Here is a 27,927-nt window from a genome sequence, read left to right as displayed (position 1 = left end):
GGAAAAGAAAGGGTACAATCATCTGTTTGCATAAATAAGCACACACTCAAACTAGTCTTTGTTGCAGCACCTTCATCTTTTATTCCAGCAGTCAGTCCTTTTGGGTAGGGTGGAGTCCATCAGTGTGGCACGTCTTGATGTGGCAATATTTTTCCAAAAAGAAAAAAGCTCCAAACCTGTGAGATTGTCAATGAATGTCCTGTGCACAGCCCCCTTCTGCCCATTCCACAGATGCTCGATCAGATTCAGGTGTCAACGCTAGCTGGGCCATTCCAAAATCTTCCTCGGATGAACTCATTATTTTGTTAATCTTAATGTGTGCTTTTTGGCAAAAGACCAAAGGTTTTGTGCTAATATTGACTGGAATTTGGAACTGTTCATAAATCCCTCCACCTTGACTAAGGCCACGGTTCAATCTGAATAAAAACAGCCTCAAAGCGTTGAGAAGTGTGTCTTTGCTAAATGTTGCTTGGCTTGGATGTGTTTCTTTGTACGATAAAGCTTCCATCTTTCCAGCCGACTGCATGGAAGTCCAGTTCGTGGTGATGCTACTGTTGTGCCACATTTCATCGACCCAATGACTGTCCTCACTGTATTCAATTGTACATTTGAGTTCAACGTCCTTGATTTAGGTCCTTCAAGATGAGGTTTAGCCACTGGGGAGATCCCGACTTGATTTGGAACTTTTCAAAATGAATGATATCAGTTTAACCTCGAGAGGGAACCAGCCAGTGCATTAAGAATGGTAATTTTCGAGTTGACATGATGCACTCTGATTTTGGAGAATTTAATCAAGTACAGTATGAACATCAGCCACCAGTGGTCACTGTCATAGTGTCCCCAAAACGGTTTGCCCTCAAAGCTCCCAAATGTGCATGAATTGAAATGGAATTGAAATAAATAAATAAATCAAATAACTGCCCCGGGTTGGTCTCGACATTTTATGCAGGGAGTCACTTGATAACTTACAAAAACCCAGTACAGTAAACAGTGTTCAAAGTAAAAATCTCTTTTCTACATAGGTGTGGACAATTGATACAGGTCCGTAACAAACTATGGTTAAAGTTGTCAAAGTTAGCATCTTTCTTTTCAACATGGGCTGGATGCAACATAATTGGAAACAAATTGTGGAAAAAGAAAAGAAGCAGCTATTAATGGTACCATAATCTCTTACCAATGAGCGAGACTGACAGAGAGTCCCATAAATATACCTAAATGTAGAGCAAGCACAGACATCACCATTCAAGCAAAATGCTCCTAGACATTTTATCTTAGTCTGCATCAGGTTGCACAGTCCCATTCTCTCACTTTGCGTCCATCTATCCATCCAGGCAGGCAGGCAGGCAGGAGTGTGCTATGTTGCAGTGTATATGATGATTCCAACTATGATGAGGGCCACGACCACTGCAACTGCAATTAAGGCTATTTTCACCTTCTTATTTTTCCATCTTGTTTTTTCCTTCACCTGGTTGGATTTCTTTTCAAAGGCTCTACTCTGGATAAAAACAAAGAGAGACATAGAAGGTTATATTGATGTTGCCTTTTGATGCAAGCCTGGCTAACAAACAAACAACTGTTGCTGGAAGAGTTGTGAAAGCACACGTGTTGGGCTTTTGACCAAAAACGGCTTCCTGATGAAACATTTAACGGGAAACAGTCCGACACGATCAAAGGGAAATCAAATTGAATTTTCTATGAAAGACGTTCAACAACTGGGATTTATTCTCACTCGCATATGCAGTTGAGGAAAATGATTGGCTACAGGTCCAGCACAATGCACTACATTGCCCAAAAACTGGCATCGATAATAATGCCGATTTTCAGCTCGATGTGTCAATACACCAACTGCAATCCAGCAACAGCTTGAACCACCAACAGGCCCGCCCATCCATGAGATGACGTTTACCTTATAAATCAAATCAATGGACAATGCCTTCGTGTATGAATTCAGTAAGATGACTCTGTCAAATCGATTGAATTTTTTTTTCTAATGCGGATATACGCACAGACAGAGAGAGAGAGAGTGAGAGAGATAATTGTGTGTGTGTGTGTGTGTGTGTGTGTGTGCGCGCGCGCGTGCGTGTAGAAAAAAACAGATGGGCCAAAACACATTTGTGTTTACAGTAGGCTTAAAGAAATGTTTAATTCTATGAAATCAAAAATCTGAAACAGATTAAATAATTACCTGAGTTTATCTGTACATTTATTTAAAGTTAACACAGAAATCAATACAGTTTGAGGTTAATCATCAATATAATGCACACAAAGTTAAGCTTTTGAGAAAATCTACTCATTAGCATACAATACTTCTCTTTCTTACTCTTGTGTAATGCCTTCGCCTGGTGGCAAGCAGAGCAACAGTCACCGATGCACTTTCAATCATTTATTGAATGAGACAAAGGGTCAAACCCACAAATGGAAAATGAGAACACTCGCAAGGAACTCATGAAGGGCACAACTCACGCAGAGATGCTCACACAGCACTTGATGCCACTCACTACACCACACCCTTTAAAGGCACACATTTTTTTAACAAGTAACAAAAAAAAAATTGTGTTTGTTTGTTTGTTGTTGAATCAGTTCAGGGAGTTCCCGTCTACTGTCCGAAGATAGCTAGAATAGGCTTTGGCGTGCCCCCAACCATTGTGAGGATAAGCGGATGAGAAAATGGACGGATGGATGTTTGTTGCTCATAAATTGCTTTTCAATTAAACATTGATTGCCCTTTCAAGTTTATGAGTATATTGAGTTACAAGTCGCGGACGTAAAGTCATGAAGTTGTTGACGAGGAGGCTTGTTTATTTGTGTTTAGTGATGTGTCTGAACGCCACATATACACAGTGTAGTGTGTGAATCGCTGCCTCCATGTGTGAAAAGACTTATTGTATTCGGCGCCGCTACCACAAATAGATGCCACTTGCTTGTCTAGCCCCACCCCTGATCGTCAGAGTAACGAAATCCATACTTGCCATTGGCTCAGCGTATAAGGTGTAGGGTGGGGTCACATGAGACAGGACCACCCTCTCAAACCGTCCAATTTCAGGCAGCATGGACATATTGTGCAACACAAACACCTGGGAACTGTTTTTAGTTGTAAAAGATTACAACATGTGCACTAAGCAAAGTCACGGCAATGCTTTGTGATGCTGAGATTATTGTAAGCATTATTTTTTATTATTACCGTAAGCAAGAGTCATTGGAGCCACTGTTGAGTTGAGGGGGATTGGAAATAAAAAAAAAAAACCTAAAAACTTTGGTGTGATCCCGAGGAGCCGTGCTCCTTATCCATGTGATCTCAAAGACTCTCTGAGTGTAAAAATGTGATCTGCCCTGTCCAATATTGTGACATAACACCACCCAACAGGGGATGTGGGAACGATGTGACCCCCCCGTTGACCCCCGGACGAACACTGGCCTCATGGCATATCCTGCGCTTGCTCGGTTATACCCAGGGAGACCCGTTCACTTCATCTCAACAAAAGGAAATACCTCTCCAAAAATAGCACCATAAAGCACAATCAGGATGTAAATTGTACATTTGTTTTCCTCTCCAGCTCCACCTTAGCTGTATTTATAAACAATCAATTTGACATGTCTCTTTTTGGATACACGGATACCCGCGGAAGGGGTCCATTACATCACTAACCAAAGGAATTTTACAAATGAAAAGCGGAAGTAGTGCGGTACAAAACAAAATGAATAGTGATGACTTTTGGGAAGCCTGCCTGCCAACCTTTCTTAGCAGCTCATCAGCTCTGTCTTCCAGGTCACCCAGTTTTCCAGATCTCTCATCCACTTTGTTCAGGTTGTCCAGCATGATGTCCTTCACCTCCTCCGCATCCTCCTGGGCCTGCTGCAATCGGTTTTTCCCATTCTGCTTCGCAAACACACACACAGCGCGGATACAGACACATGGCCGGTTAGTCTGCTCATTTGGCAAATGAAGCAACTACTAAAGAAGATGGGAGGGAAAAAAGATGACTTGTGTATTCCTTTCTTTAATCTTTCTTAGATCAGTTCCCTTACATATTTTGCGTACGAAAGCACTTTCAAATGCAGAGTTTTGGCAAAGATTGCTGATGGAGACAAACAGACACCAAAAATCCAAATTTCATACATGAATCCAAGTACAGTATGAAAATGGATTGCAGCAGAATTTTAGTCTGTCCATAAATATTAGGTACTACAGTATATTTCATAGGAAAACAATTACTGGGCAACACACTGGAAGAGTGGATTGTTGCTACAACACAGCACTATACTACAATACTCAACTAAGCTTGCCTTTCTGTAGCTTTCACATAACATTCATGCTAAGTTGGCACATCAGATGCATAACAGTCGAGCCAGTGTATCTCACTCTAAAGTTCGCTGCATGGTTCAGGATATGAAAGCGGTACAAAATTGATGGATAGATGGTACGACACAATGTTTATCTTGTATTCAATGATCAATAATTAACTTGAGGTCATAGTGTCCTCTGTCCATCCATTTTCTTTAGCGCTCGTCTTCATTATACTGTACATTGTACTGTGATGTCCACATTTTGAAACATCCAATGTGGAAACCAAAAATTGGACTCCATTTTTGAATGGTTCCAGAATGCTCCTGGCAATGACATCACTGTGATCGGCTAGCAGCATCTCCCAATACCTCATGAACGAGAGTTCCTTCACACAGAATTCTCTCATAACCATGACCACAATTCAGATTCCATGTCAGAAAACGTTTATCTGCCCGGTGTTACTTTTCATAACTGGACTCAACCCTAAGAGTAAATCCCATCCTGCCCGTGCAGTCATTAATCGAAGGTAAAAGCAACATCGTATTCCTGCGCACCCTTTTCTCTACTTCTCGAATAACAACCATTCAATTTTATGTTGAAGTAGGAAATAAGCATCTTTCACAAAACCAAAAAGGCATTAAATTATGATTGCTAGGCCTCATCAATGTTGGTTGAAAAAGTAAAAGCTTAAAGGGAAAAACTAATGTTGTAAGACATCAAAATGAAGTTAAACCAGTTTTCTCACTCCTCTGCACAGTGTTAACAACAACAGGTGACGAGGTTGGCAGTGTCTTCCGAAAACTTGCGATGGGAGCACTGAAAGTGTAATTAGTACGACGACCCTTTGACATCTGCATTGTGAGAAAGAGAGGAAGCCGACATCTTAGAAGTTGACAGTGACAGGAAACTAGAGCAGCAAAACAGTTCATAATTCAGTGTCATTTCCTGCCACAAACCAACGGCGTTGGCCAACACGAGTAAACCTGACGCTTATAAATGTTAGGATGAAATGAACCGAAGCCTTCACGGTGCCATTTTTTCCACTATGTTACCACAGCCAAATGGCAGCAATAAAAGAACAATAGCCCGTTTTAATTGAAGCTGGCAACTGCTGCCCATTCCAGTTCCCGTCCTTGCTTCCTTCCTTTGCTCCCTCCCTCTGTCCCTGCTGCCAACATTACCTGCCATAATTCTGCGTGTCCAAGGAAACCACACCCGCATCATGTTATTTCATGCCCGTGACAGAATGGAATGCTACTATCCTAGTACCACTCATATCATCAGTGTTATGACCTAATAGTAATAAGAATCGATGTTGACTGAAAGCAAAGGTGGAAAAAGTACTCACACTCTACTTACTTGAAGTAAAAGTATAAATACTTGTCTAAAAAAACACGCTGGTCAAAGTAGAAGTACTGAGACAAGTTGTGTACTTAAGTACTGTAAGCTAAATTGTTTTCCTCTTTGAATACTTGTAGAGCTCATACCGAGAAGAAAACAACATCACATTAGATGTTGCATGTTGTGACAAACACATTCCCTGAGCTTTGCTAATGTTGTGAACTGGGTATCAAAAACATGATAAATTAGCCAATAATATCATCTGAAAAAATTACTTGACTTGTATGGGGGTTTTTTCTGATTAGAGAATTTTTACTTGTGTTTTTTAGGCTGTAACCAGTCACAACACCTTTGTAATGAATAATTCCTGTTATTGACAACTTCCAACAATTCTCATTCAAAAAACTGTGGAAAATGAATATCTTGCTTCTTTGTATCTGCTGCCTTGTTTCCAATATTTTAATCACTCAAAAGCAAACAATCAAGACCTCAACTGTGCTTGACTTTTTTACGCTGTCAGTTGAAAACTGCGACAAGCCTGTTTTGAAAAGTATGGATATGTGATTTCAAATATAGCGAGTAAAAGTAGGGAGAGTAATCACAAAATAGAAAAAAATACAACACAAATACACAATACACAAATATCTGAAAAAAAAACAAATGAATGCAAGTACGGAACATGCTCGAATGAAGCTTGTAGCTTTGAATACAGCCTTTTTTTCAATACAAAATCCAAAAGAGTATTTTTTTTAACTTTTCATGTAGATTATTTTATAAATTTATTTACTACACATTCTTTAAGTTGAGTTAAATTGTATCTAACACTCCTTTGTTTCTAAATATTTATAAAGTATTCGATACATTTTCATTGAACCATTCCAGTGCTGTTTTTATTTTCCTCTATGTTAGTGCAGTGTTCATGTTACAGTGGTTTACAATAACAAATGTAGTTTTTAGGAATAAAACCTGTTTCTGCTGAGCACTTAGGCCTACTACGTTACTGTATTTCAATGGTGGCCACGATATGGTACGTGAATAAAAAAAAATACGAAACGGACAGTTACAGTGACTTTTGAAGTTCTCCCCTTTTCATGAATTTCCTAATACCAAACAATGTTGCTTCAGTAACTCATTAAGCGACTCTTTTGTGTCGCTTAATGAGTTACAAACATGATTAAAAGACATTGAAGGGAGTGGGGGAGCCTATCAGTTTTTCCCAATAAAACAAGTGCCCTTGGCGTGAGACAGCAGGTAGAGTACAGGTAAATGTTAACAATTGACAGCCACCGACTCACCATTTCGCTGGCGTCTGTGTTTGGCTGTGGTGGTGCGGCAGCTGTCCCGGATCGACTGCATTTACTGCTCGCGAGAAGCTTTATAACAGCCCTGGGAACAGGAAGCAACACATAAGGAAGACTCGGCGTTTTACGAAGGTCGCGGTGCGTTTGAGGACTTTCCCTTCCCTCTGTTCGGCTTTCTTTTCAATAGTTTCCTTCTTTCAACTTTGCTCAGGCGGCAGTTCTCGGACACCCGAGTCCACTTGGCGCTGTTTAACAGATGCGTTCAGGTAGCCCCGGGAATTATGACATGTTCATGTGATTGGACAAACACCTCGTCCTGATTAAATAAACGATGTTCTTTGTGTGATCGTTTGTTTTCTTTGTATAACTGAATCTTATACGAAGACGGAAATACTCGTAACGATGTAGAACAAGGTAACGTCTGAATTTTTAGATGAGGCCGGAGATACCCGAAGTTGCTAAATATAGTTAAAATGCGGGTCTGTTTAAAATGGTTACCCCGAGGTAACGACCTATTTTTAAAATGTCTGTCATAGTCTGGTGATTATATCTGTGTCCGACTACCCGAGCAAATGCAAATGTATCAAGGGCGTTCATGACGAGTTGATAATTAACGCTATAAAATACCCCGGTAACCCATCGCATCGTAATTTAACCTAATGAACGTATCACAAAAAGCTTGTTGGGCTGTACTTTCGCTAATCGACCCACCAAGTACCAGTGAATTGATAGCGAATGCATAATTTCCAGGGGTACTTAAATGCATCAGCACTTAGTCTGACATTCCTTCAGCAGAAATCTATCAAACAGAAGACCCGGGGGCCACATATGGGCTACGATGTCATTTTTTTTGGTCCACTAAAGACGATAAAGTGTGTCTACTTTGCCTCTTGCTAATGTATTTCATATAACTTTTCCAGACACTTCACATGTATTATGACCAATTACCCCTTCAAATCCTTTCTTACCATACATTGAACACTATTTTCAATGACCACCAATTTTAAATTTAATTTGTTGGTAAATCATAAATGATCAAAAGCCGGGGGGAGTTGCATATGATTTAATAAAATAGGTAATAATATGGTAGTTCACAGGTGTCAAAGTCAAGGCCCATCATTTTATGTGGCCCGCGAAATCAAACCAAGCATGTCAAGTTCCACGATGCTTGTCTGAACCAAAATTTCAAATTGTCATATGTAATCCACAACAACGGTCATTATTTTTGAGTTCTGATTTTAAAACTAGCTACAGTATCCATTAAATTGTTGTGCGCTGTATATGTAATATGAGGAGGTGATTAAACATTTATATGGTTTCCCAAAATTCATCACGGCCCTCCAAGGGAAACTGCAATTACAATGTGGCCCGCAACTAAAATGAGTTTGACCCCCCCTGTGGTAGTTGATTACATACTGTACATTGAAATGGTTTTTAGTTTCATGTTTATCTGTGACAGATAGTGCTCAGTTATACAGGTACTATAACCAGTATCTTTTATGTGAATAAACAATTCATACCGGCCCTCTGTCCAAACTGAAATATAGTTTAGCATAATTCGGTCACACAGCAGTGAATGTATTAAAATAGGGAAAACACATGAAACATTCTCAACTTTTTACTATGATAGTACATGCAAAACAGTATGCTTGCATTATATCGGCAACATGCATTTTTTAAATCATTAAAACATGCTATGAAACTTGAAATGCAGCAGACCTCCCTCTAACTTTCTGTAGATTATTGCATGATGAGTGACCATTATTGGTGTTCTTCCCTTATGTGCAGCACAAGACTACAAAAGGGGACTGCCTCTCCTCCCTTATGAGTCATAAAATCCCCATCTAAACACGCACTGCGTCACAATGACTGTGACTAGAAGTTAGCATCAAATAAAGTACAGGCACAACCAAGAGTGTTGTGAGGGGGAGCAAAATGATGTTGATTCTATAAGGGCTCTAGAAAATAGTATTGTCTTTTAATCTGTGGCACTGGATTTGGCCAAAAGGAATAGTTTTCCATGGGGCCCGAAAAATCTGGCAGTGCCCCTGACAACGTCTGTCACTCATATAAGCAATTCATATTATTTCCTGCTTTCTTCGGTTCATCCAATATGGATTGAAGGATAAGATGAAACACATGCTATGAAGGACAAATTTGGTACTGTTATGGAAAATCATTGTCAGTCCTACACATTCTGACTTAGTAATAATAATAATAACAATAATAATAAAGTAGAGAGCATGGAAGAGTGAGTCCAGGTACCCACTTTTGTTGTTCAACTATAAGTAAGTCATCTGGGTTTGTCAAAGTGGCAGCATGGTTGCCTCGTGATTAGCACATCTGCTTCACAGTTCTGAGGATTTGGGTTTGAATGTCATCTCCGGCCTTCATTGTTTGCATCTTCTTCCCATGCTTGTGTGTGTTTTCTCTAATATCCTTCCAAGTTCAAAACCACTGTGATCGGCTCCAGCCCACGGGCAACCTTATGAGAACAACCCCAACAGAAAATTGATTGATTAATGGAGTACGTCATACTACCTGCAGTGGAATTCGCCCCCAAATGAGTACTTCAAACCAAAATGGCCAACTTCCTGTTCAATGTGGTGAAGTGATGCTTGAAACTTTTTCTCGTGACCTGATGTGATAATACAGTACATGTCCACTGAAGTTTGTGTGAATTGTTGAAACCGGTGATCAGGGCAGATTTTTTTTTTTCTACCTTTCCAAGGGGCACCACTGAGTGGGTTTTGGAGTGGGGCGTGTTTTGGGGACTCCTAAAATACATACATTTTCACCAGGATATTGACGCTTGAAAAAAAAAAATGGTGCGGCTTTAGGGGCCCGTCAAAGGTGAATAATTTGTCATAAGAAAAATAATGAACAGGAATTCCAAGAGGCTGTTTGCAATGCTTTTATATTTAGAATGTCACTCGTGGGACTGGACTCAAATAATAAAATTAGAATAGCAGGAGCCAGATCTAAAAGAGGGCAATGGAATACAATTTCTACTTTTTTCTTTTTTCAAATCTATGATCATGTTAACCCCATGGTTTATTTTGTTGGATTAATAAAACACTCACCAGTGTCTTCAATACACTTACGGTAATATTGCCATTCGTTATTTGTAGCATATATATCAAAAATGCCGTTTTATTCCTTCCTCCTTTGGGTTTGTCTGTTGCTATAATTAAAACAAACTGTATTTCTACCTAATTGTAACTTACTATGCTTACTATACCATACAATAGTACGCCATAGTGTAGTCACATAGTCATCTGACAAACTATCTTAGTGCATAATGCAAAACAAAAAAAAGTGCATACTGCAAAATAAACCGTAGAATTTTTGAAGGTGAAAAATTGGAATCTTATAAAATCGCCAAGTCAATCACCTGACCTGAATCTGACTGTTGAAGAAAAAACTGAAGGGACAATGCCCAAGGAACAACAAGCAGGAACCGAACTGAATACAGTTGCAAGAGAGGCCTGGCAGAGCATCACCAGGGAGGAAATCCAGCATCCTGGGATCTCTTTGCATTTCAGATTGAAAAACCGGTAATTGACTGTCAAGTCTTAAAAAGTGAAACTTTTGGTTGCATATTGTGTCGATATCCAAATACTGTATGTTTGGACCTAACTGTATCACCATACATAAATCACTGCCAGTGGGCTATTACGTCACTAAGTGTGTCAATATACCGTAATCATCATAGTGCATCAGGCGCTGATTATGATTCAAACAGAAGAAGAACATGAGTCTGTCCAAAAGCGACCAGGGTCAAAGACCCAGCAAACAAAAGGCTTTTTCTGGGAAAAGCAGCACCAATACAAAGGCCATAGTCAGCATTCCGACCGCCATGTTTTCCCATAATTGCCTAATTGTCATCCATGGGTAGTTGACTGGCATCCGCATGACAATCGGAGCTCTTTCAGAAACAAAAGAGCTCTTTTCTCCCCTCCAAGAGCTTGCATTTTTCCAAAAACTCATGTTTGGTCATTGGCTAAAACCTTAAGCTTTACCATTTGTTTCCTAAACAACATGTTCACATTGTTGGGAAATAGCACTTCACTGTTGAGTCAACAGAGCAGGCGGGCGTGTTGTAACCACCTGTTTCTAATTTCGGGAAATCCATCTTTTATTTGCTCTCGGTGAAGCTTAAATTGATTTTATTTTTTGTGGCAATTCTGGCCATTGTGAGATATCCTAAAGCAGGTCAATTCTCTGATTTTAAATGCTTTCCCCCAAGAGAATAGTAAAGTGAAAACGAAAACAAATTACATCTGCAAGATCATTGCAAATTTATTTTTTGGGCCACAAAAAAATAAAAATAAAATCAATGCAAACATAGTGATTGTTCACATTATCTATCTCAGTCTGAAAATTCTTGTGGCTGAGTTCACTGTTCAGGCATGTTGGCTCCAAGTTAAGGTGGGCCGGATTTCTTGTACAACAACCCCACCTCTGCCACATCACTTTTTTTTTTTTTTTAACCTTCTCATTCGAATACAAGATCCTCTCTAAAATACTGCACGTGCAACATTGAAGACATCCAGACTTTTCTGCGCTGTTGGCAAATACGTGGATTATAAGTGATTGCAGCTCAGAGACACAAAAACAAAACGTGTAAAATCTACTTCCTCATACTTTTCTTCCTGGTTCCTGGCTGGTCATCTGAGGCTCAGTGCAAGTCAGTTGGAGACTGTCTCCATCTTGTGTCTGGCCAAAGCTGAACAACAGTAACGCAACTGAAATCATTTCTCATCCAGAAAAAAGATCAGTTGATCTTGATTGGATGGAATGAATAGAATAACTCTTAGCGTCAGTATTATTAAGTTCAGGAAAACCACCCAGTGAGGCATTTAACAGATTTGACAATGTCATTTCATAATATTAATTTAAAATGGGCAGCATGAGTGAGCGATTGGCCATTGCCTCACAGTCATTCGGTCTTGGGGTCGAATATCTTGAATTGAGTTTACATGTCCTCCCCATTGCTTGCCTATCATTTCTTCCATCCATATTAGAAAAAGGTGCAAGTTAGGTCAAGTGACGATTCAACATTTTCCATAGGTGTGAATGTGAGTGGTTGTGTGTCCAAATGTGCCTGGCAAGTGGCTAGTGACCAGTCCAGGGTGAACTCGTGCCCAATCAACTTACCGGTCTCTAACGAGGACTAACAGTGTCAAAAATGAAGTGATTTATCGAAATTGTCCCTTTGAGAAATTGGGCTCGTTGTATCTGCTATTATTTTGATTTGTTTTACTCTACTGTCACAGCCAGGATGAATAAAGGTTAAACCTGTATGAATACAAGTTCAATAAATAGTTGGGAAAACTAACTTTAACAATTTAAACAGTCATTAATAAGTCTACACACCCCTGTTGAAATGGCAGGTCTTTTGGAACAGCTGAAAATCATTAGAAGTACCGGTACTTTAAATTGTGGCAGGTGTGTGGTGACTTCCTTTTAACATGAGCTTGAAGGGGACCGGTTCATTAAGAAATAACACGGTCTGAACACGAACCAGGTGGAGTGCGGATCCCAAAAATGTAGACTCAGATAAACTGCATGACAAAAAATATTTATAGAAAAACAAAGTACTCATCTCTGTATGGGAGAGAGAGAGAGAGAGAGAGAAATAGATACAATACTGAAATAATAGAATAAGGATATAAGAATGACTCAAAATGATTCAAAACGGAATGAAAAAGTGTCATTTATTTCTGTATGCGTTGATAAGGAGTACATTTCAGCAATTCAGAATTTCTCCATTTAACAGAGTAAAATCTTGATCTTAAAAACGACAAATCTTCACCAAACAATGACTGATATCATCAATCTATAAATCAATGGAAAGCATTTGTAGTGTCCATTAGGATACACAACGCTCAATCTCAATTTCTTAAATGTCGACCCAAGTTTTGTGTTGTGAAGTTTTTTTTTTTTTTTAATTATGCTGCATATCATAGGTCACAATAACAGTGAAACGGTTTACAATGATTTTTCTTGGTCTACTTTCTTTTCTGTTATCTAAAAAAAACTGGCATGAGAATAGACGTTTTTATGTAGTATCTCCTTAATATGGATGGAAGAAAAAGCAGAATCTCAGCTTGTATAAACAGAAAAATAACAGTGCGGGCAATCATAAACTTGGCATCGAGTGACCACTTTCACATGAACAATATCCACTGCATGGAGTGAATTATTGTTTGGTTTATACCTGTTTTATTGTCACACTGCATGACGGTGAGGTGAAAAGGATCTTTCCCAGCTTGAAGAGCCAAAAGATGAGTTTCCTATGACTCTTCAGTGTGCTGATACAGGCCAGGTTAAAAAGTAGTAAAAGAAGAAAAACAAACAAACCTCTGAGCTTTCGCAAAGTGTTAAGCAGTTTGGTGATGAAATTGTCCGATAATGTTAAGTTCCCTGAAATTTCTGATTGCAATACTATTGAAGTGCAGCAGTCGCTGACTTGGCAGATTTCTCATAAATGAACTGCTGAAAGAGAAGCATTTGCATGAATGAAACTTTTATGTGAATGCTAATAAAGACGCATTCCATTCAAGTTCGTCCAGATGTTTTCATTCGGCCTATCCTACTGTATTATTCTTCTGCTTAAGAGCAGTGCTGTCGCTCAATGGAATTCGATTCAAATCACCCCTTGGGCTTGCTGCTGGCCACACCACTTCCTTTTCATGTGCCATTCTAGATGTGTTCATGCAAATGTGACGCAACTTCCCAAGGGTGCACAGGGATTTTTTTTCTCTGATTTTCTCATTACTGTACCAACATCAACTCTTTGAAAATACTCTCTCTCAATAAGATTTAATGGCTTACTGCAAAACGATGGGGCAAATGAATGCAGTTTTGCAAACCTAATGCGTGACAGAAAGTGGATAGATAAGATAAGATAAGATAAGAAAACCTTTATTAGTCTCGCAATGGAGAAATTCCCGATTCACAGCAGCAAAGTTATGAAAGGCAGAAGTAGAACAACAAATGAAGGAATAAATTAAATGTCCTTGGCTGACCATGGATGAAAATTGTTTTTAATTGAAGAGGTGGAAACTCTGTCTGCAAGCAGTAAAAAAACTAGCCAGTAACTAGTATAAGAGAAAAAAAAAGAAACTGAGGTACTGAGAATATATACAGTACAAATTAAATTTTCACTGAGAATAAATGCAAATTAAAATGTTACGGTTGTTTTGCAATGTGTTCATTGCACAGAGAGAAACAAAATAATTTCACATTTCTTTTCGGGCTGAGCCCTAATCTTTGACCATTTCCACAGTATGACTTTTTTTCTGCAATCTCGTGGAGACATCATGAAGTAAAAAGCCAGCGGTGTTGCAATAATGGTATATTGGCATCAATGGTGGGTTTACTCTAGAGGCAACAAAAGCGCTCAAAAAGCGCATCATGAGGAGCTACTGGAATTCAAGGTGGAGGTTTGTCATGCATTTTTAAGAATAAGAAAACCTTTATTCGTCTCACAGTGGGGAAATTCCCAATTTACAATTTTTTTGGTCTTTAATGTGTCTTGTCTAATAATTAAAACTAGTGTATGTTTTCCAATGTATTTCAGAGAGACATGACAATGCTCTTGCTTAATTTTTTTGAAAATGACGTAGCGGTATGTCAGATTCAAAGCTATTTTTGCTAAAAAATATGACCTCAAAAAAGGCCCAAGAAATTAAAAATGGCTGACTTCCTTTTGAGTTTTGGGTCAGGCTCCAAAGAACTTTTTAGGTCTTGGGCTGTTACATTTACCTCCAACTTTTGGTCGAACTTGTTCAACCGGGGCTGTGAAATAAATAAATTAAATCATCAGTTGGTCCAAAATGCCGCTGCTAGCCTCTTACTGATACTCGTAAGAGGGAGCACATAGCTCTTATTCTGGCATCCCTTCACTGACTCCCTATCCATTTTAGAGTTCGTTTTAAGATCCCGTTATTTGCTTTCAAATCTTTAAATGTCCTCACTCCACCTTACCTCTCCGAGCTCCTCTGCCCCTACACACCTGCAGTCTGCAGACCAGACACTATTAGAGGTACAAAGAACTAAGCGGAGGCTCAGAGGGGACCGAGCCTTTTCCGTTGCTGGTCCCTCTCTGTGGAATGACCTCCCACTGAACATTCGGCAAGCCCCCCTCGCTGCCCATCTTTAAAACCCGCCGCAAAACTCATTTTTAATTCTTTGGCTCAGCATGACACTTGATTTTTAGTTTGACTGTTTTTGTGCTTTCTACTGTCGTTTATTAATTTATTGTTTTATTGTTGTAAATATGATTTTTGCTCCATGTACCGCACTTCATATACAGCGGTGGTTGTTTTAAAGTGCTCTATAAATACAGCTGAGTTGAGTTGCTGCTCTGACCCTAATTATGGCAGTAACAGTTGTGGCCGAAGCCTCTGAGTGTTACACGGTTTGAGTCAGGTCAAGAAGTAGAGTTTTATCTGACTTTTCAACTAATTTACACCAGAAATTTAAAAAGGGTAAAAAAGAGAAACTTTTTCCTTTAAAAGCATATATGAAATCTTTATTTTCTTCAAAATAAATGGCCCTAATTATCTTTGATAGAAATGCCAACTGCACAATTGATTTAAAAAAGCCTACTAACAACATATTGCATTTAATAAATACCCCTAAATCACAGACTGTCATTATGATAAAGCTGAAAGACAATCTTACGTATATAATGTACACACAAATGGGAACATTTCTACTTATGTACATTTAAAGTTATTTCAATTGACCTTTGAGATAACGGTGGCGTGGTGTGGCTGGTTTCACTTTCCACACTTGCACATGAACACTTGTGTTACATCTCACAAATCTTCCTGTCATTAAGCTGTAAGACAAACAGATACTGGTGAAGCATAAGCAGAGCAAGAGAAGCCACAAAACCGAAATGCTCGAGCATGCCAGTCTGCCTATTGATACAGTGAACCAGGTATGCGTCGTGATGCGGAAGTCTGTATGGCTGTGTGCAAACCTCTGTTTTTCACTGGTTAGAAGGCAAAGAAACAAAGCAAGGGAGCCACTATGAGGGAGGGATGTGCAAATGCGTACAACAAGATTTGAGGACACACGTGGCCGGAAAAAGGCTTAGGACACTCCAAAGCGTCAAAGCACAGGTTTATGATTCTGTGTATACCAAAATGAATAAGTAGACCTCTGCAGAAAAGTAAGAACAGTTACACAGTCCAAGACTATGATGTGATATTTCCAATAGCACAATTGTCACATCATGCCTTTGACCTTTGAGCTAGTTCCAACAATAAAAAAATTGTCATATGGACTCTATAGTTTTGAGACAAAATTTAAATTGACATAATTGTTGATTGTCTGGCTTCCAAACCACCAAATTGTAACATTTCCGACAAATTTAAAACATTGCAGCCTTTCTTTACAGTGACCTGCAGTAAAATGGCATCCATGTACTCAATAAGCCAACACCCATTTACGAAAGCAAAGGACTCCCCAATGATATTTCTATACACGCGATGGCTGAAGCTCGTTCAGCCCTGAAAAATGTGAGCTCGAAACCGAATCAACCACATCCACCATACTTCGACATATGCGAAAGGGTTACAGCTGAACAGTCGACGTCGGTTACACCAAAAATCATGAAAAACACCAATCACATAAAAACTGAAAGTCACTGTTCGATTCAGCCTAAGAAAAACAAACGAACCAACAACATTTCAACAGACAGCAAGCAATTAACGGGTCCTATCAAATTTGTAACCGTGCAACAGCACAATGATTAAATAATATCGGTATGTACAATTACTTCAGGAACGGTGTGTTTTTATGGGCGGGGCGTGGGTTCGATAATGGGCGGCAAAGGGGCACTGACGGGGATGACGCCGGTGGCCAGGAGGATGATGATGAGCACGATGATGAGGACGATGACCACGATGACCACGACGATCTTGACATTTTTCCACCAGTAGGAGCGAGCCACTTTCTGAGACGTGTGCTTGAAGTGCTTTGCCTGGACGAAAAGGAGAGGACACCGACCGGTCAGCCCACCAAAACGCCTCATGCTGCGACGCTGTCGCCAAACTAGAGGAGGTTATCTTAAAACTGATAGCACTGTGGATGAACACAATATAACAAAACCAAGCAAATGCAGTTATGGGCGCGTCTGTTGACTCGTTCTTCAGGTATCACTGATAAGAATCACTAACGTCACCGGCGTCTTTTTGTTTGTGAATACACAGTCCACAAAGCAAATGTCTTCCTTCAAATCACAAAGATTAAAAAAAAAAAAAAAAAAAAAAAAAAAGACTGACCCCATCTTGCAGATCCTCCGACTTGCCCATGAGATCATCCAGTCTCTCCCCCCTGGCCAGGATTCGGTCCACATTCTGCGTCATGATGTTTTTCACGCCATCGACTTCACTCCTTAAGGACTCCATTTTATCAAATGCCTCTGGTGTTGATATCTCACCCCTTCGCTCCTAAGCACAGAAGACGGGGGGGGAAAAAAAAGACGAGTTAAAAAAAAAAAAAAGGATTGTTAAACAACTTGATATCAAATTAAAACTGGCCCCAGCTCGCGCAAGGGTACACATTGTGACCTGTGACATCTGACTAATGTGAAGGAATGCTCAGACATGTACAAGACGGGTGGTCTTAACACTTTCATGCACAAATAAGGATCACCTACATCAGGATTTTTTTTCCTGTGTTTTTATTAGTTTTTAGGCATGGAAAAAAAATAATCATCTTGGATGGCAACAAACATAAGGGTCCATTGTAGGGGTTGACGCGCAACTGTGACATTAAGATGAATTAATATAAGAGAAAACAACATTGGAATAGCTGTCCACTCGATTAACCGCTGTCCCTGAAAAGGTTAAATTACCAGTTTGCTCCCCCTGTCGTGTGTAATTTGAGGCCATGGAAGACTGCCTTTTGGCCTGAGTTCGACACCTGCCATTCAAATTTCTGCCTGGAAAGCGACAATAATATTTTCGGGGCATGAAAAGCTTGAGTGGGGCCACAGTTTTGCCAAAAGCGGCTGTGATGCAGGTGATGAAACTGATTGCACATCATCAACTTTGGCCCGGATCAATCTCTGAAAATATCAAAATGATTGCACCAATATTTTGGATTTTGTGACATTAAACAAATGAATGAATGTAACGTTTTCCACTCCATAGGCGCGCACTCCAGATTAACGTTGCCTCATGAAGAGAAGGCTTATGTCCATGAGAGCCGAATTATAAGGCGATAGTTTTGATATTTTCAGGGATATACATTTTGATTTATATTCCCACCTCCTCAGTCAGGACCCCAAGCTCACATTCTGATCATCTTTCTCTTCCTAAATGCTATGATTCTGCCACGGTGTTCAGGGAACAAAGCCAGCATTTATACTTGCAGTGAGGGGGAAATCTGGTGCAAACAGCACTGAGCTATCAAATTTATTGGGCGTGTTTGCGCTGGTATAATATCATGAGCGCAACATCCTTTGTGAATAGGATGCAAAAACGGAGCAAATGCTGGTGCAAATGAAATGCCACAGAAGGTGCAATCGGTGGTTGTAGTTCATTCTTTGCGAATTTGTTGTTTTGTACTTGTTACTGTTTTCATGCTAACCGCAGTTAACTTATTTTTACACTTGTACAAACAATAGCTACAAATATTTAGGTGGAATTTCAAAAATGCCCATTGAGTTAATGGCAAAGTTTGACTCGAGAACGGACGATTTCTTATTCCGCATTAGCTATGTGATCCAGTTTGGAAAAAACACTCCACTAGCATTGTGGAACGGATTGGCCTCAACTTTTGAAGTTCATGTTTGACTTTGTACAATGCTGCGTGTAGATCACGTAACACAAATTTATTTATGTCTTTTGTATTGGGCATGCTGGCTCCTTGTTTTGACAAAAACAAAACAAAACTTCAAAAACAAACCATCTGGCATGTAGTCAGCATGCACATCAGTATTGTTAGCTCCGAGAGGCCTTTCAGTTGCTTGAAAGTTTGCCTATGACAATCTTGTGGCGTTTGGCATCTCAAAGTAGGTCAAAAGCAAGTAAGGCAGTGACCTCACACAATTTGGGGACTCCTACAGAGCAGAAATGAGATAGCGATCTGTCGTTCCAGAGTATACATACAGGTACAAAAGTCTCATGCGTTTCCATCAGACTGTAAACATGATCTCTCAAGGAAACAGGTTTTGCTGCGTCATTGACTGGCCTCTACCGTTTTTTCCCCTCCCTTCTTGCCAATGATTCTATCAACTTGAGTTGAGGTTATGAAATAACCTGTACAACTCACACACTAGACCTTTACATGATTGGGAATTTGAAGCTGATCAGTGAGTTAAAAAAAAGAAGAAAAAAAAAAAACCTCGCACCAATCCGATCAAAGATGGACCAATCTGCACAGTCAACTGAGACTGACTTAGACGGCCCACAAATAGCTAAAAATCATGTGGAATTGATGGCCATTGAAATGCTTTGGGGGGGGGGGGGGAATTACACTCAAACCTAAAAAGTCTTCCCAAAACCCTGAAAAACATACAGTACACAGAAAAAAATGCAAAAAAAATTACATTTTAAATTATGGGTGGGAAGAAAAATGGCGAAAAAATAATCCAGCTGTACATGTCGAGAAACCCTCATTTATTAACGACGCAGCACAGAAAGTCACTGGAGTGAACGAGATTGATTTCGCTCGAATGTTTTATTTTGCATTGATCGATTGGCACATTACGACATGACAACCGATCCCAAAATCGCACACGTATGCACAGTCGTACAATGATGTGGATGGATGTGGCCAAGTTGAGACTTAACCAATCACATTCAAACTCATGTTAAATGGGAGTCAGCTCACACCTGCCACCAGTTCTAAATTCTCAGACTAATTGGTTGACAACCCCAAGTGAGCTTCTACATTCTTGGAAGCTTATGCGGACATTTTTGTTGCCACATCTTACAGCACAAGCCACGGTCACCAGAGAGCTTTCACAGCATCGTAAGGATTTGATTGATCAAATATCTCTGCCAGGAGAAGGTTACAAATGAATTTCCAAGGCATTAAATATCCTATTAAATGCAGTGAAGACAGACATGATCAAATGATTTAGAATGATCTCATTTTTTTAAATCACAAAAACCCACAATTGAACATGGGTGTGAAGAATTGTTTGATTCACTGTGTCGCTGTTGCAACCGGCTGATGACATTCAAAAAGGGCCACCTTCACAGTGCAGGGCGTGATGCCCAATTTTGAATTGTATATATTTTTGCTACACTCGATCTTTTTATGTACTAGTTCACATTACAAAAACGAATTCTACTTCTAATGTGAACGGAACGCATCGGCTGATATGACACGCAGGCGCATAACGCTCAATGTTGACAAACACGCACAAAAGATGACTTCACACGACAGCGCTGCCCCCTCCCAAGCACTTTCTACTACCCATGTGGAGTGCATTTTGGGATTTTGATGACATATAGGTCAGATGAGTGCAGGATGTGTGATTAGCACATTACATACATATACAACTTATATCCATATATGAAAGAGGACAGGTCGAATTTGAAGAGCGAGAGGGGAAAAAAATATATCGGAATTGTGCTTTTCACGCCGCATGAAAAATAAATCTAATACATCGCGCATAGAGGGCAAGCAAAGAAAAAACAATGGAATTGAGCTGCAGTGTGAACATTGCCTATGCCGAGTGGCCACTTCCCTGTGAGTATATCTTGTTTGAACCCTTGCACTGGATAGGTACGGTTGAGCGATTGTTAATGTCATCTTCGAACCACATCAAAATGCAAACAGAGAAATGAAAAGGACCGTTTAAATACCAATTCTAAATGAACAAGAAAATGTATTAGCCAGTGTATGAATCAAACCCCTGATGTACATTTTGACTTGAAGATCCATGTTAGAGAAAAACAAACAAACAAAACTGAAACATTGAACAGTTGGAAATGTGCATTAAAGAACTTAGAGAAAGTCAAATTAGGTTCGCCTGTAAAGGGGACATGGCATTTTAAGTCCTTCCTGAGATAAGCATTACAAGAGTATCATTAAATTTTGTTCAGAATTTACATCATATTGAATAGAGTGGGATGGTGCATGGTCATAATCTCAACATCGGGGTGTTAACTGACACTTATCAGATGTAATACAGTTAAATTCAGGTTTTTAGGCAGCAGTTATAGCTGCATCAGCTACTTAAATAACATGACATCTAAAACCATGAGGCAGGGTGCCATGTTCAATAGTTGATTGTTTTGTTTTTGGCATTTACCAATATATTTATTTTATTTTCATCTGATTATTTTGTAGCAACTTCAGAATGTAATTACGTTATGACTAATTGCACTCTTGCACTCTGCCAGCAACCTGTCTAGGGTGTGCATCACCTCTTGCCTAACGTAGCTGGGATAGGCTTCAGATCATTCACAACCCCTATGAGGACAAGAGTTTTACAAACTTGATGGATGGATTATAAAAATTCCCAAAAATGTAATTAGTCTTTTTTCAATTTGTCAACGGAAAGCTTGTTTTCATTGCATAGTGCACAGCAACATCCACCGATCCAAAACACACTACCTATAGCCTGCAAGTGGAAACACAATAAAATGGATAGCACATATTGTATGTGGAACCACTGGACACCGACATTCAACATATTTGTCTGGCTCAGAAGCTTCTCCCAACAGTGCTGTAATGTGAAGCATTATTCCAGACAGCACATGCCGTCCAGACTGAATCTGGATGGCACTTGCTGCTGTAGGAATGATATATGCGTCCGTCAAGGCATTTTGAGATGATCAAATTCATCTGTTACCCAGTATTTGGTGCCTTTGCATCGTTCAGTGAACTGCAACTTTCCACAGTGGAACAATGCCTCATCATCGCCATCATCATCATCATCCAATGTCACCATGGGACCCAGATTGGTCAGGTGGAATGCATCTGATGTGACAAATTGCTTCTTTCCTATATGGCTCACCATGTGATGACAGTTTCTTTAAAATATGGGTTTAAAATCGTGTCCAAGGTGTATCTGTAGCTTCCTCCAATTCACTTAAAATTGTCAGTTCGTCCATAAAATGATGCCGTGGCTTCCATCATGATTATTGATCTTCATTGGCCAAATTCAATAAAATCAAATGATGACAGAGTGACCAATTGGAAATGATTCAGTTATTGCTGTAGGAGAGAATTCGTGTTCAGTTTAAATGGTAAAAATGAATGCGCCAGTTAGTTGTGAAGTGTTCGGAGGCCCAGCGACTACATATGCACAGGTACACTACGGAGTACAAACAATTCAGTCAAAACGACAAACTCGAATGAAACATAGCCGTATTAAATGCCAGAATCATACACAACGAAGACAGTTGAAACTCGGGTAACGATACATAATTCTTAGGCCAGTCCATTTAGTTGTCCGTTTAGCACAATAAAATGGCTTGGTTCTCGACAAGGAAATGAAGACATGACGTTCAACAGGAGCTTTGGCGGAATCATTTAGTTGATTTCATTCTTGAATGAAGAGATCTGACCTTTGCAACTTGTTTTAAACAAACCCTAAACCAACTTAGGTCAAACACAACTTATTTTATGCATGTAAATACAAACGGACAATTCTAAATAACGTCAACGTACAAAAGTAACCGGAAAACTCACGCGTTGGATATTCCTTACCGGGTCATAGTCCATCTTGTGGCAAAAAGAGCAGCTTTCACCAAAAACAACCGCTCGATTTCCTTCGAAGTTGACACCGTTCGTATATGCGTTTATTCTTCACCGGGAGAATTTCTACACGAAAGAACAGTACGCTTCCCCTTGTCGAACTTCCTGGTTGTGTTTTTTTCCCCTCTCACTTCAAACCTCATTCCTTGTCCCGGGTGTCGGGTTGGCCACATTAGTCACCGAATGACACCGGCTGCTTGTGTGTTCACTCGCTGTTCGTAGGAGAAAAGAAGCAACACCGCACGGTTTAGTGTATTTGCTCCCCGATCGAAGAAATAATCGAAATTATTTTGTTTCCCCAATTCTGTTTAACTGAATGTAACGTTACTTATTGGTATTTCAGGAGCACTTTCCTGTCATCGATTAACCAATACTCTGATCTGCTTACACCTCTACGTTCTTATGTTTTTCGAAAGTAATAATACATTTACCCAAGAAGCAAGTACAACGATCATTTTTATTATGTAGGCCTTGTTTTGCCTGCATTGACGTCAGTGGTACGACCCGATGACCTCACGGAGGCGTTTCCACCGTTTGTTGTGACTATCATGAGGCAAATAAATTTCAAGTTATGTACCTTTCTTTACTTACATGAAATACAAGGTGTACCTAAAATATGAACACAGAAATGCAGATTTTTAAGCTTTAAACATGATCTCCAGGGTTTGTGATGCAAATGCTGATGCGCTACCTGAATTAATTTTTTTTTAGATGACCCTGCATTAAATAAAAGCATCTGATGCACCTGATGCCTCAAATTAGTTCAAAATATTAGGGTAAAAAAAATTTAGGAACAAAATCTGACGGAATATGCTAAGAAACCATTTTTTCGACTGTGCTACTGGGGGGCCATATTGGACTTCCTCACCAGATGTATGCCAAAAATACTATTTTAAATGTGGATAAAATATGTGCAAAATATATGCTCTTAATATATTTAATTTTTGATCATACATTTTCAATGCACATAAAAAAGATCCACTGTCCTTACACAACAAGGGGTGTGAAAAAACAAAATAACCACAGATTGTAATTTTTTCCCCAGTGCAAAGGGCTCTTGCATTAAAAAAATACAATTCAAGGGTGGCACAAAACTGAGTTTGAGAGGTCAAGCACTTTATATGAGGTCTTTGTTGGAGACGTGACTGGGAGGGTTTATCATTCAAAATTCAATGTGGGTGCACACATTTAATGAGATCAATTAACAAAAACAAATAACAGTAACCCCATTTTAATTAAACAGTTTTAGCAACATGTTAAATTAATGCAACAAATATTACATGATGGGCAATAAAACAATACAAAACAAAAAAAACAGCGGCCCATACATGGCTCCTGTGGTGTACTTTGTCAAGGGGTAAACATTTTGACCCTGTTGCGAATTTTATTCAGATTGAAAAATGATACAACATCAAATTCTGCGGTCTCTCATTACTTTTTTTCGTTGAATGTCTGACATTCATTACAGCAGTTAGTGTAACTATACAAACTGACGTCATTCCACGTTCCACCCAGCTAACAGCACCTGCCCAGACAAACCGGTTCCAGCTATTTAAGAAGTTACAGGTGGACCTCTTCACTCTTGATCATTTCCGGTAGTGACTGCACTAGGCTGCTCTGCAATGCAAGAAATGTTAAATAGATCTTTCTATAGAGATTTATTATAGAAATGTTAAATAGATCTTTCTATTTAACATTTCTATAATAAATCTCTTTTTTCGTCAATGGATCCTACAGCTTCTTGTTGACTTTGAAACTTAGCTTGTAGCCGACGTGTGTACATTTTGAGAATGACGTCTCTGATCCACTGGTTAAAGGACACTTTGATTCTCTCCTCTTTCATCTCAAACTCAAACTGCTTCAAACAACAAAGCGTGTGACGGAAAAGTGGTTAAGACTGCACGACTGTCCGTGTTTTATGTTATGTGTCGTGTTTATTATTTTACTTTATGTTAACAGTTTTGTTAAGCGCTTTGTTACAGCTGCCGCTGTTGTGAAAGCGCTATATAAATCGGCATGTATTGTATTGTAAATAGAAGCTAAAAGTAGGAATAAACATGTGCAACAATAATGTGGTGCGAGATCACGTAAGACAGTTAGCCCCACTGTTCCTCACAACATGGCAAAAATCACAATTGCTTGCTCAAAGATGCGTTTTTGGAAATAGAGACACACAAATGTACTTGGATGTGGAATTTCACACTTGAGGGTTGGGACTCCAAAATTTGTAATGGTTCAAACTATTCGCTTCCAATCGATTAGGAGGGGGAAAAAATCCATATATCCCCCATAGAGGGTTCCTGCAGCTTAATGCATGTTAAATTGTAAACTTTTTCAATCCATTTGCTTTTTTTTTTAAGACCAATGTTCTCAATGTCCCATGTTGTCCAAAGTTGCTACAGTAGATACAGTAGTGCATCTGCTTGTCTTGAGTCCCGACTAAAACCAAATCATTGTTTCATTGCTTCTGCTATCATCATTATGGGACGTTTCAAGTCATCTGTTTGATGTTAATTATCTTAAGAATGTTAAATTTAATTTGAGATTTCACAATGGGCGGCAATTGAAAAGGATTTGAGAGAAAAACATTAAAAAAAAAAAAACCCCGAACTGTTTTAACCCCCTAAACTCATCCCCAAAAGTTTTGCAAAAAATAAATCCACAGACAGGTGAATCTGCTGGTGCCGAATCGCAAGTATGCGGGAGTCTTCAAACGATAATAAAATCCCACTTACCATGTTAACATTTGTTCAGACTTTTGAAAGATTAATTTTGGACATTTTAAAAGGGCTCTTTTGCTAAAATAAGGCAACTACATGAGAGTTGAGACATTCTATGTCTGCTTGAAATTTTTGTTATTTTTACAGGTAGGCCTACACAAGTTGGTGCAGTCCCTGCCGTGATGTAAGAGTCCTATTACATACTTTAGGAGAATATGACTCAAATCAAAGGAAAAAGTATTTCTCCAAATAATGACTTGAGTAAGTATATTATGTGGGAAAAAACACTACAGAATTACTGTTGAGTGAGTTCTGATTTATTATATTTTAAATCAGAGCAGCAATGTCAAATGGGCAAACAAAATAAAAATGAGCAAATATAGATATTGCTCAACAATATCACAAAAACAATAAAAACAGAGACCGCTTTTCCATATTGCGACATGCCATCCAATCTGATTACATTTCTCTGAAATCTATGGAAGCCAGCTGAGAGACACGACATATACACATTAAGTGGAGGTGTGGTACAAAATAGAAAAACATAACTCGACATAAAACATTTGATACGACAATACTTTTCTTCTCAATGGCCTTGCCTGATGATGATGTCTGACATGTCATCAACCTTCACCAGCTCCAAATTCTGCAAAAACGGAACATACAGAAAAACATCAATATGGACGTTCCAATATGATCACGTCATATTGGAATGGGGGCTTTGGTGGTACTTGGGAAGTTGGGGACAAATCCTAAACAGCCTGTCCATTCCAGGCCAAATAACTACAATATTAAGCTCTGGCTCTCGGCAAAGTCGGACACTTTTTGCTCTGCGCCCCACCAACCCTCCCCTTTACTCCTCTGCTTGCTGACTTTGTCTAATGTGCTGTCTTTCGTCTTGATATAGCCTCCCTATTTTCTTTCTTCCGAAAGACAAACCATGGAAGGTCACTAGCAGAATGGTTAGTGAGGGACTGGGTGACTCCAGTCATGGTGGTGGCAGTGAGGGGGATGAGGAGAAAGATGTGGTGGTTTTATTGGGGGAGAAGGAAAAGAACGGAGCAGGGACCAGCAATAACAGGACCGGTACAGACGTCTGTCAGGCTGACATAGTGTACACAGTTGTACTATGCCTACTAATATTTTACAAAAACGAACAGACCTAAAATCACTGTCTTGGCAAATTCGGGGCCTTACCAAAGGCAGAAGAAACAAAAAAAAAAGTCCAACCTTCAGTCATGTACATCACGCCAAATTTTGGAGCAATTTCATCCCTGCTGTCCATCTTAAGTGGGTCATATTTAATGACTATCTGGAAATACTTCAAAACGTGAAAATGGTTGAAACTTTCTGAAGATGAGAGCACGGCTGTGCATTGTTCAGACCATTGTTGTGTATATAGCCCGTGTTAATAACTCAAACGCAACGGGTCAAATGTCATGAGACCATAATTATTCTGAAGAAAATACCATGCGAGAAACAGGATCTATAGTCTCTAATGCAACTACACGGATGAATGCCCTCAAAATGCAGTAAAAAAAAATCTCAGGAATGATGGAAACTCAAAATCATATCAGTAAAACAAGTCATCACAAGGTCATACTCACCTTTTCATTTGCAAGATGGAGCAGAGCAACAAATGCCAAAGGTATTGACAGGTTCTGAGCCATTGTGGTGGGTAGTCTAGACCAGCAGAGAGTTTCAGTCTTTAGTAATACATTTAAATGGTATGAAGACAGATTATTGACAGTAATGTGCCTATTCTTTTTTTTACTGCTGTGCAAACCATCCATCCAACCAGCCAACCATTTTCCAATTGTAATCCGCTTATGCTCACAGGGGTTGCGGGCGTGCTGGAGCCTATCCCAGCTGTCTTCGGGCAGTAGGCGGGGGACACCCTGAACCGGTTGCCAGCCAATCGCAGGGCACACAGAGACGAACAACCATGCGCGCTCACACTCACGCCTAGGGACAATTTAGAGTGTTCCATTAACCTGCCACGCATGTTTTTGGAATGTGGGAGGAAACCGGAGTACCCTGAGAAAACCCAGGCAGGCACGGGGAGAACATGCCAACTCCACACAAGAAGGCCGGAGCCAAAAACAAACCCTGCATCCATCCATTTTCTCCTCCGCTATTCCTCACGAGGGTTGTGGGCGTACTAGAGCATATCCCAGCCGAATTTGGGCAGTAGGCGCGTTACACCCTCAACTGCTTTACAGCCAATCGCAGGAAATACATAAACCAACAATCATTCGCACTCACAGTCACACCTAGAGACAATTTAGAGTGTTCCATTAACCTGCCATGCATGTTTTTGGAATGTGGGAGGAAATCGGAGTACCCGGAGAAAACTCACGCAGGCACGGGGAGAACATGCAAACTCCACACAGAAAGGCCAAAGCCAGAATCAAACCCTGCACCTCTGCACTGTGAGGCGCGTGTACTAACCAGTCACCCACTGTGCCTTGTGCAAACAATTTCAGATTAATCCATGTCATCACTCAACTAAAGATTAATACACATTGAGTAATTT

The 27,927-nt window shown here is 39.7% G+C and overlaps 2 protein-coding genes and 1 long non-coding RNA gene across 4 annotated transcripts; all 3 read right to left on the bottom strand.

The window, feature by feature from the left end:
* Positions 1 to 927: 927 nt before the first annotated feature.
* LOC147185503 (vesicle-associated membrane protein 5-like) lies at positions 928 to 7,189 on the bottom strand. The gene is made up of 3 exons (XM_086104603.1): positions 6,922 to 7,189; positions 3,734 to 3,874; positions 928 to 1,495 (listed from the first exon to the last, which is right to left on the bottom strand). Exons 1-3 carry the CDS (start codon positions 6,922 to 6,924, stop codon positions 1,355 to 1,357), a joined length of 285 nt encoding a protein of 94 aa, XP_085960729.1. The 5' UTR covers positions 6,925 to 7,189; the 3' UTR covers positions 928 to 1,354.
* A 5,439-nt stretch (positions 7,190 to 12,628) lies between these two features.
* On the bottom strand, positions 12,629 to 23,094 carry LOC147185502 (vesicle-associated membrane protein 8-like). 2 transcript variants are annotated; one of them, XM_086104601.1, is made up of 3 exons: positions 22,606 to 23,094; positions 17,232 to 17,399; positions 12,629 to 16,930 (listed from the first exon to the last, which is right to left on the bottom strand). In XM_086104601.1, the coding sequence occupies exons 1-3, from the start codon at positions 22,636 to 22,638 to the stop codon at positions 16,745 to 16,747; spliced, it is 387 nt and encodes a 128-aa protein (XP_085960727.1). In that variant the 5' UTR covers positions 22,639 to 23,094; the 3' UTR covers positions 12,629 to 16,744. The 2 variants fall into 2 exon arrangements, with proteins under 2 accessions (XP_085960727.1, XP_085960728.1); XM_086104602.1 differs by having other exon boundaries at positions 22,624 to 23,089.
* A 2,592-nt stretch (positions 23,095 to 25,686) lies between these two features.
* Positions 25,687 to 27,076, bottom strand: LOC147185501 (uncharacterized). Its single transcript, XR_015099504.1, has 2 exons — positions 26,999 to 27,076; positions 25,687 to 26,037 (listed from the first exon to the last, which is right to left on the bottom strand). It is a non-coding gene; the product is annotated as an uncharacterized LOC147185501 (long non-coding RNA).
* Between the last annotated feature and the right edge of the window lie 851 nt (positions 27,077 to 27,927).

Source organism: Hippocampus guttulatus, unplaced genomic scaffold (assembly GCF_054856545.1).
Source record: "Hippocampus guttulatus isolate MCC_2025c unplaced genomic scaffold, RoL_Hgut_1.0 HiC_scaffold_113, whole genome shotgun sequence".
NCBI lineage: Eukaryota > Metazoa > Chordata > Actinopteri > Syngnathiformes > Syngnathidae > Hippocampus > Hippocampus guttulatus.
This window is presented reverse-complemented; position numbering and strand designations above follow the sequence as displayed.

Bases quoted from the DNA above. Each gene is read 5' to 3' on its own strand.
- LOC147185502 (XM_086104601.1), bottom strand. From the start codon at position 22,638: ATGGACTATGACCCGGTAAGGAATATCCAACGC. The intron at 17,400-22,605 runs GTGAGTTTTCCG...TTCTGTGCTTAG, and splicing joins CGGTAAGGAATATCCAACGC to GAGCGAAGGGGTGAGATATC. The intron at 16,931-17,231 runs GTCAGTCTTTTT...CTTTTCGTCCAG, and splicing joins CGGAGGATCTGCAAGATGGG to GCAAAGCACTTCAAGCACAC.
- LOC147185503 (XM_086104603.1), bottom strand. The intron at 1,496-3,733 runs GTTGGCAGGCAG...GTTTTTATCCAG, and splicing joins CTGATGAGCTGCTAAGAAAG to AGTAGAGCCTTTGAAAAGAA.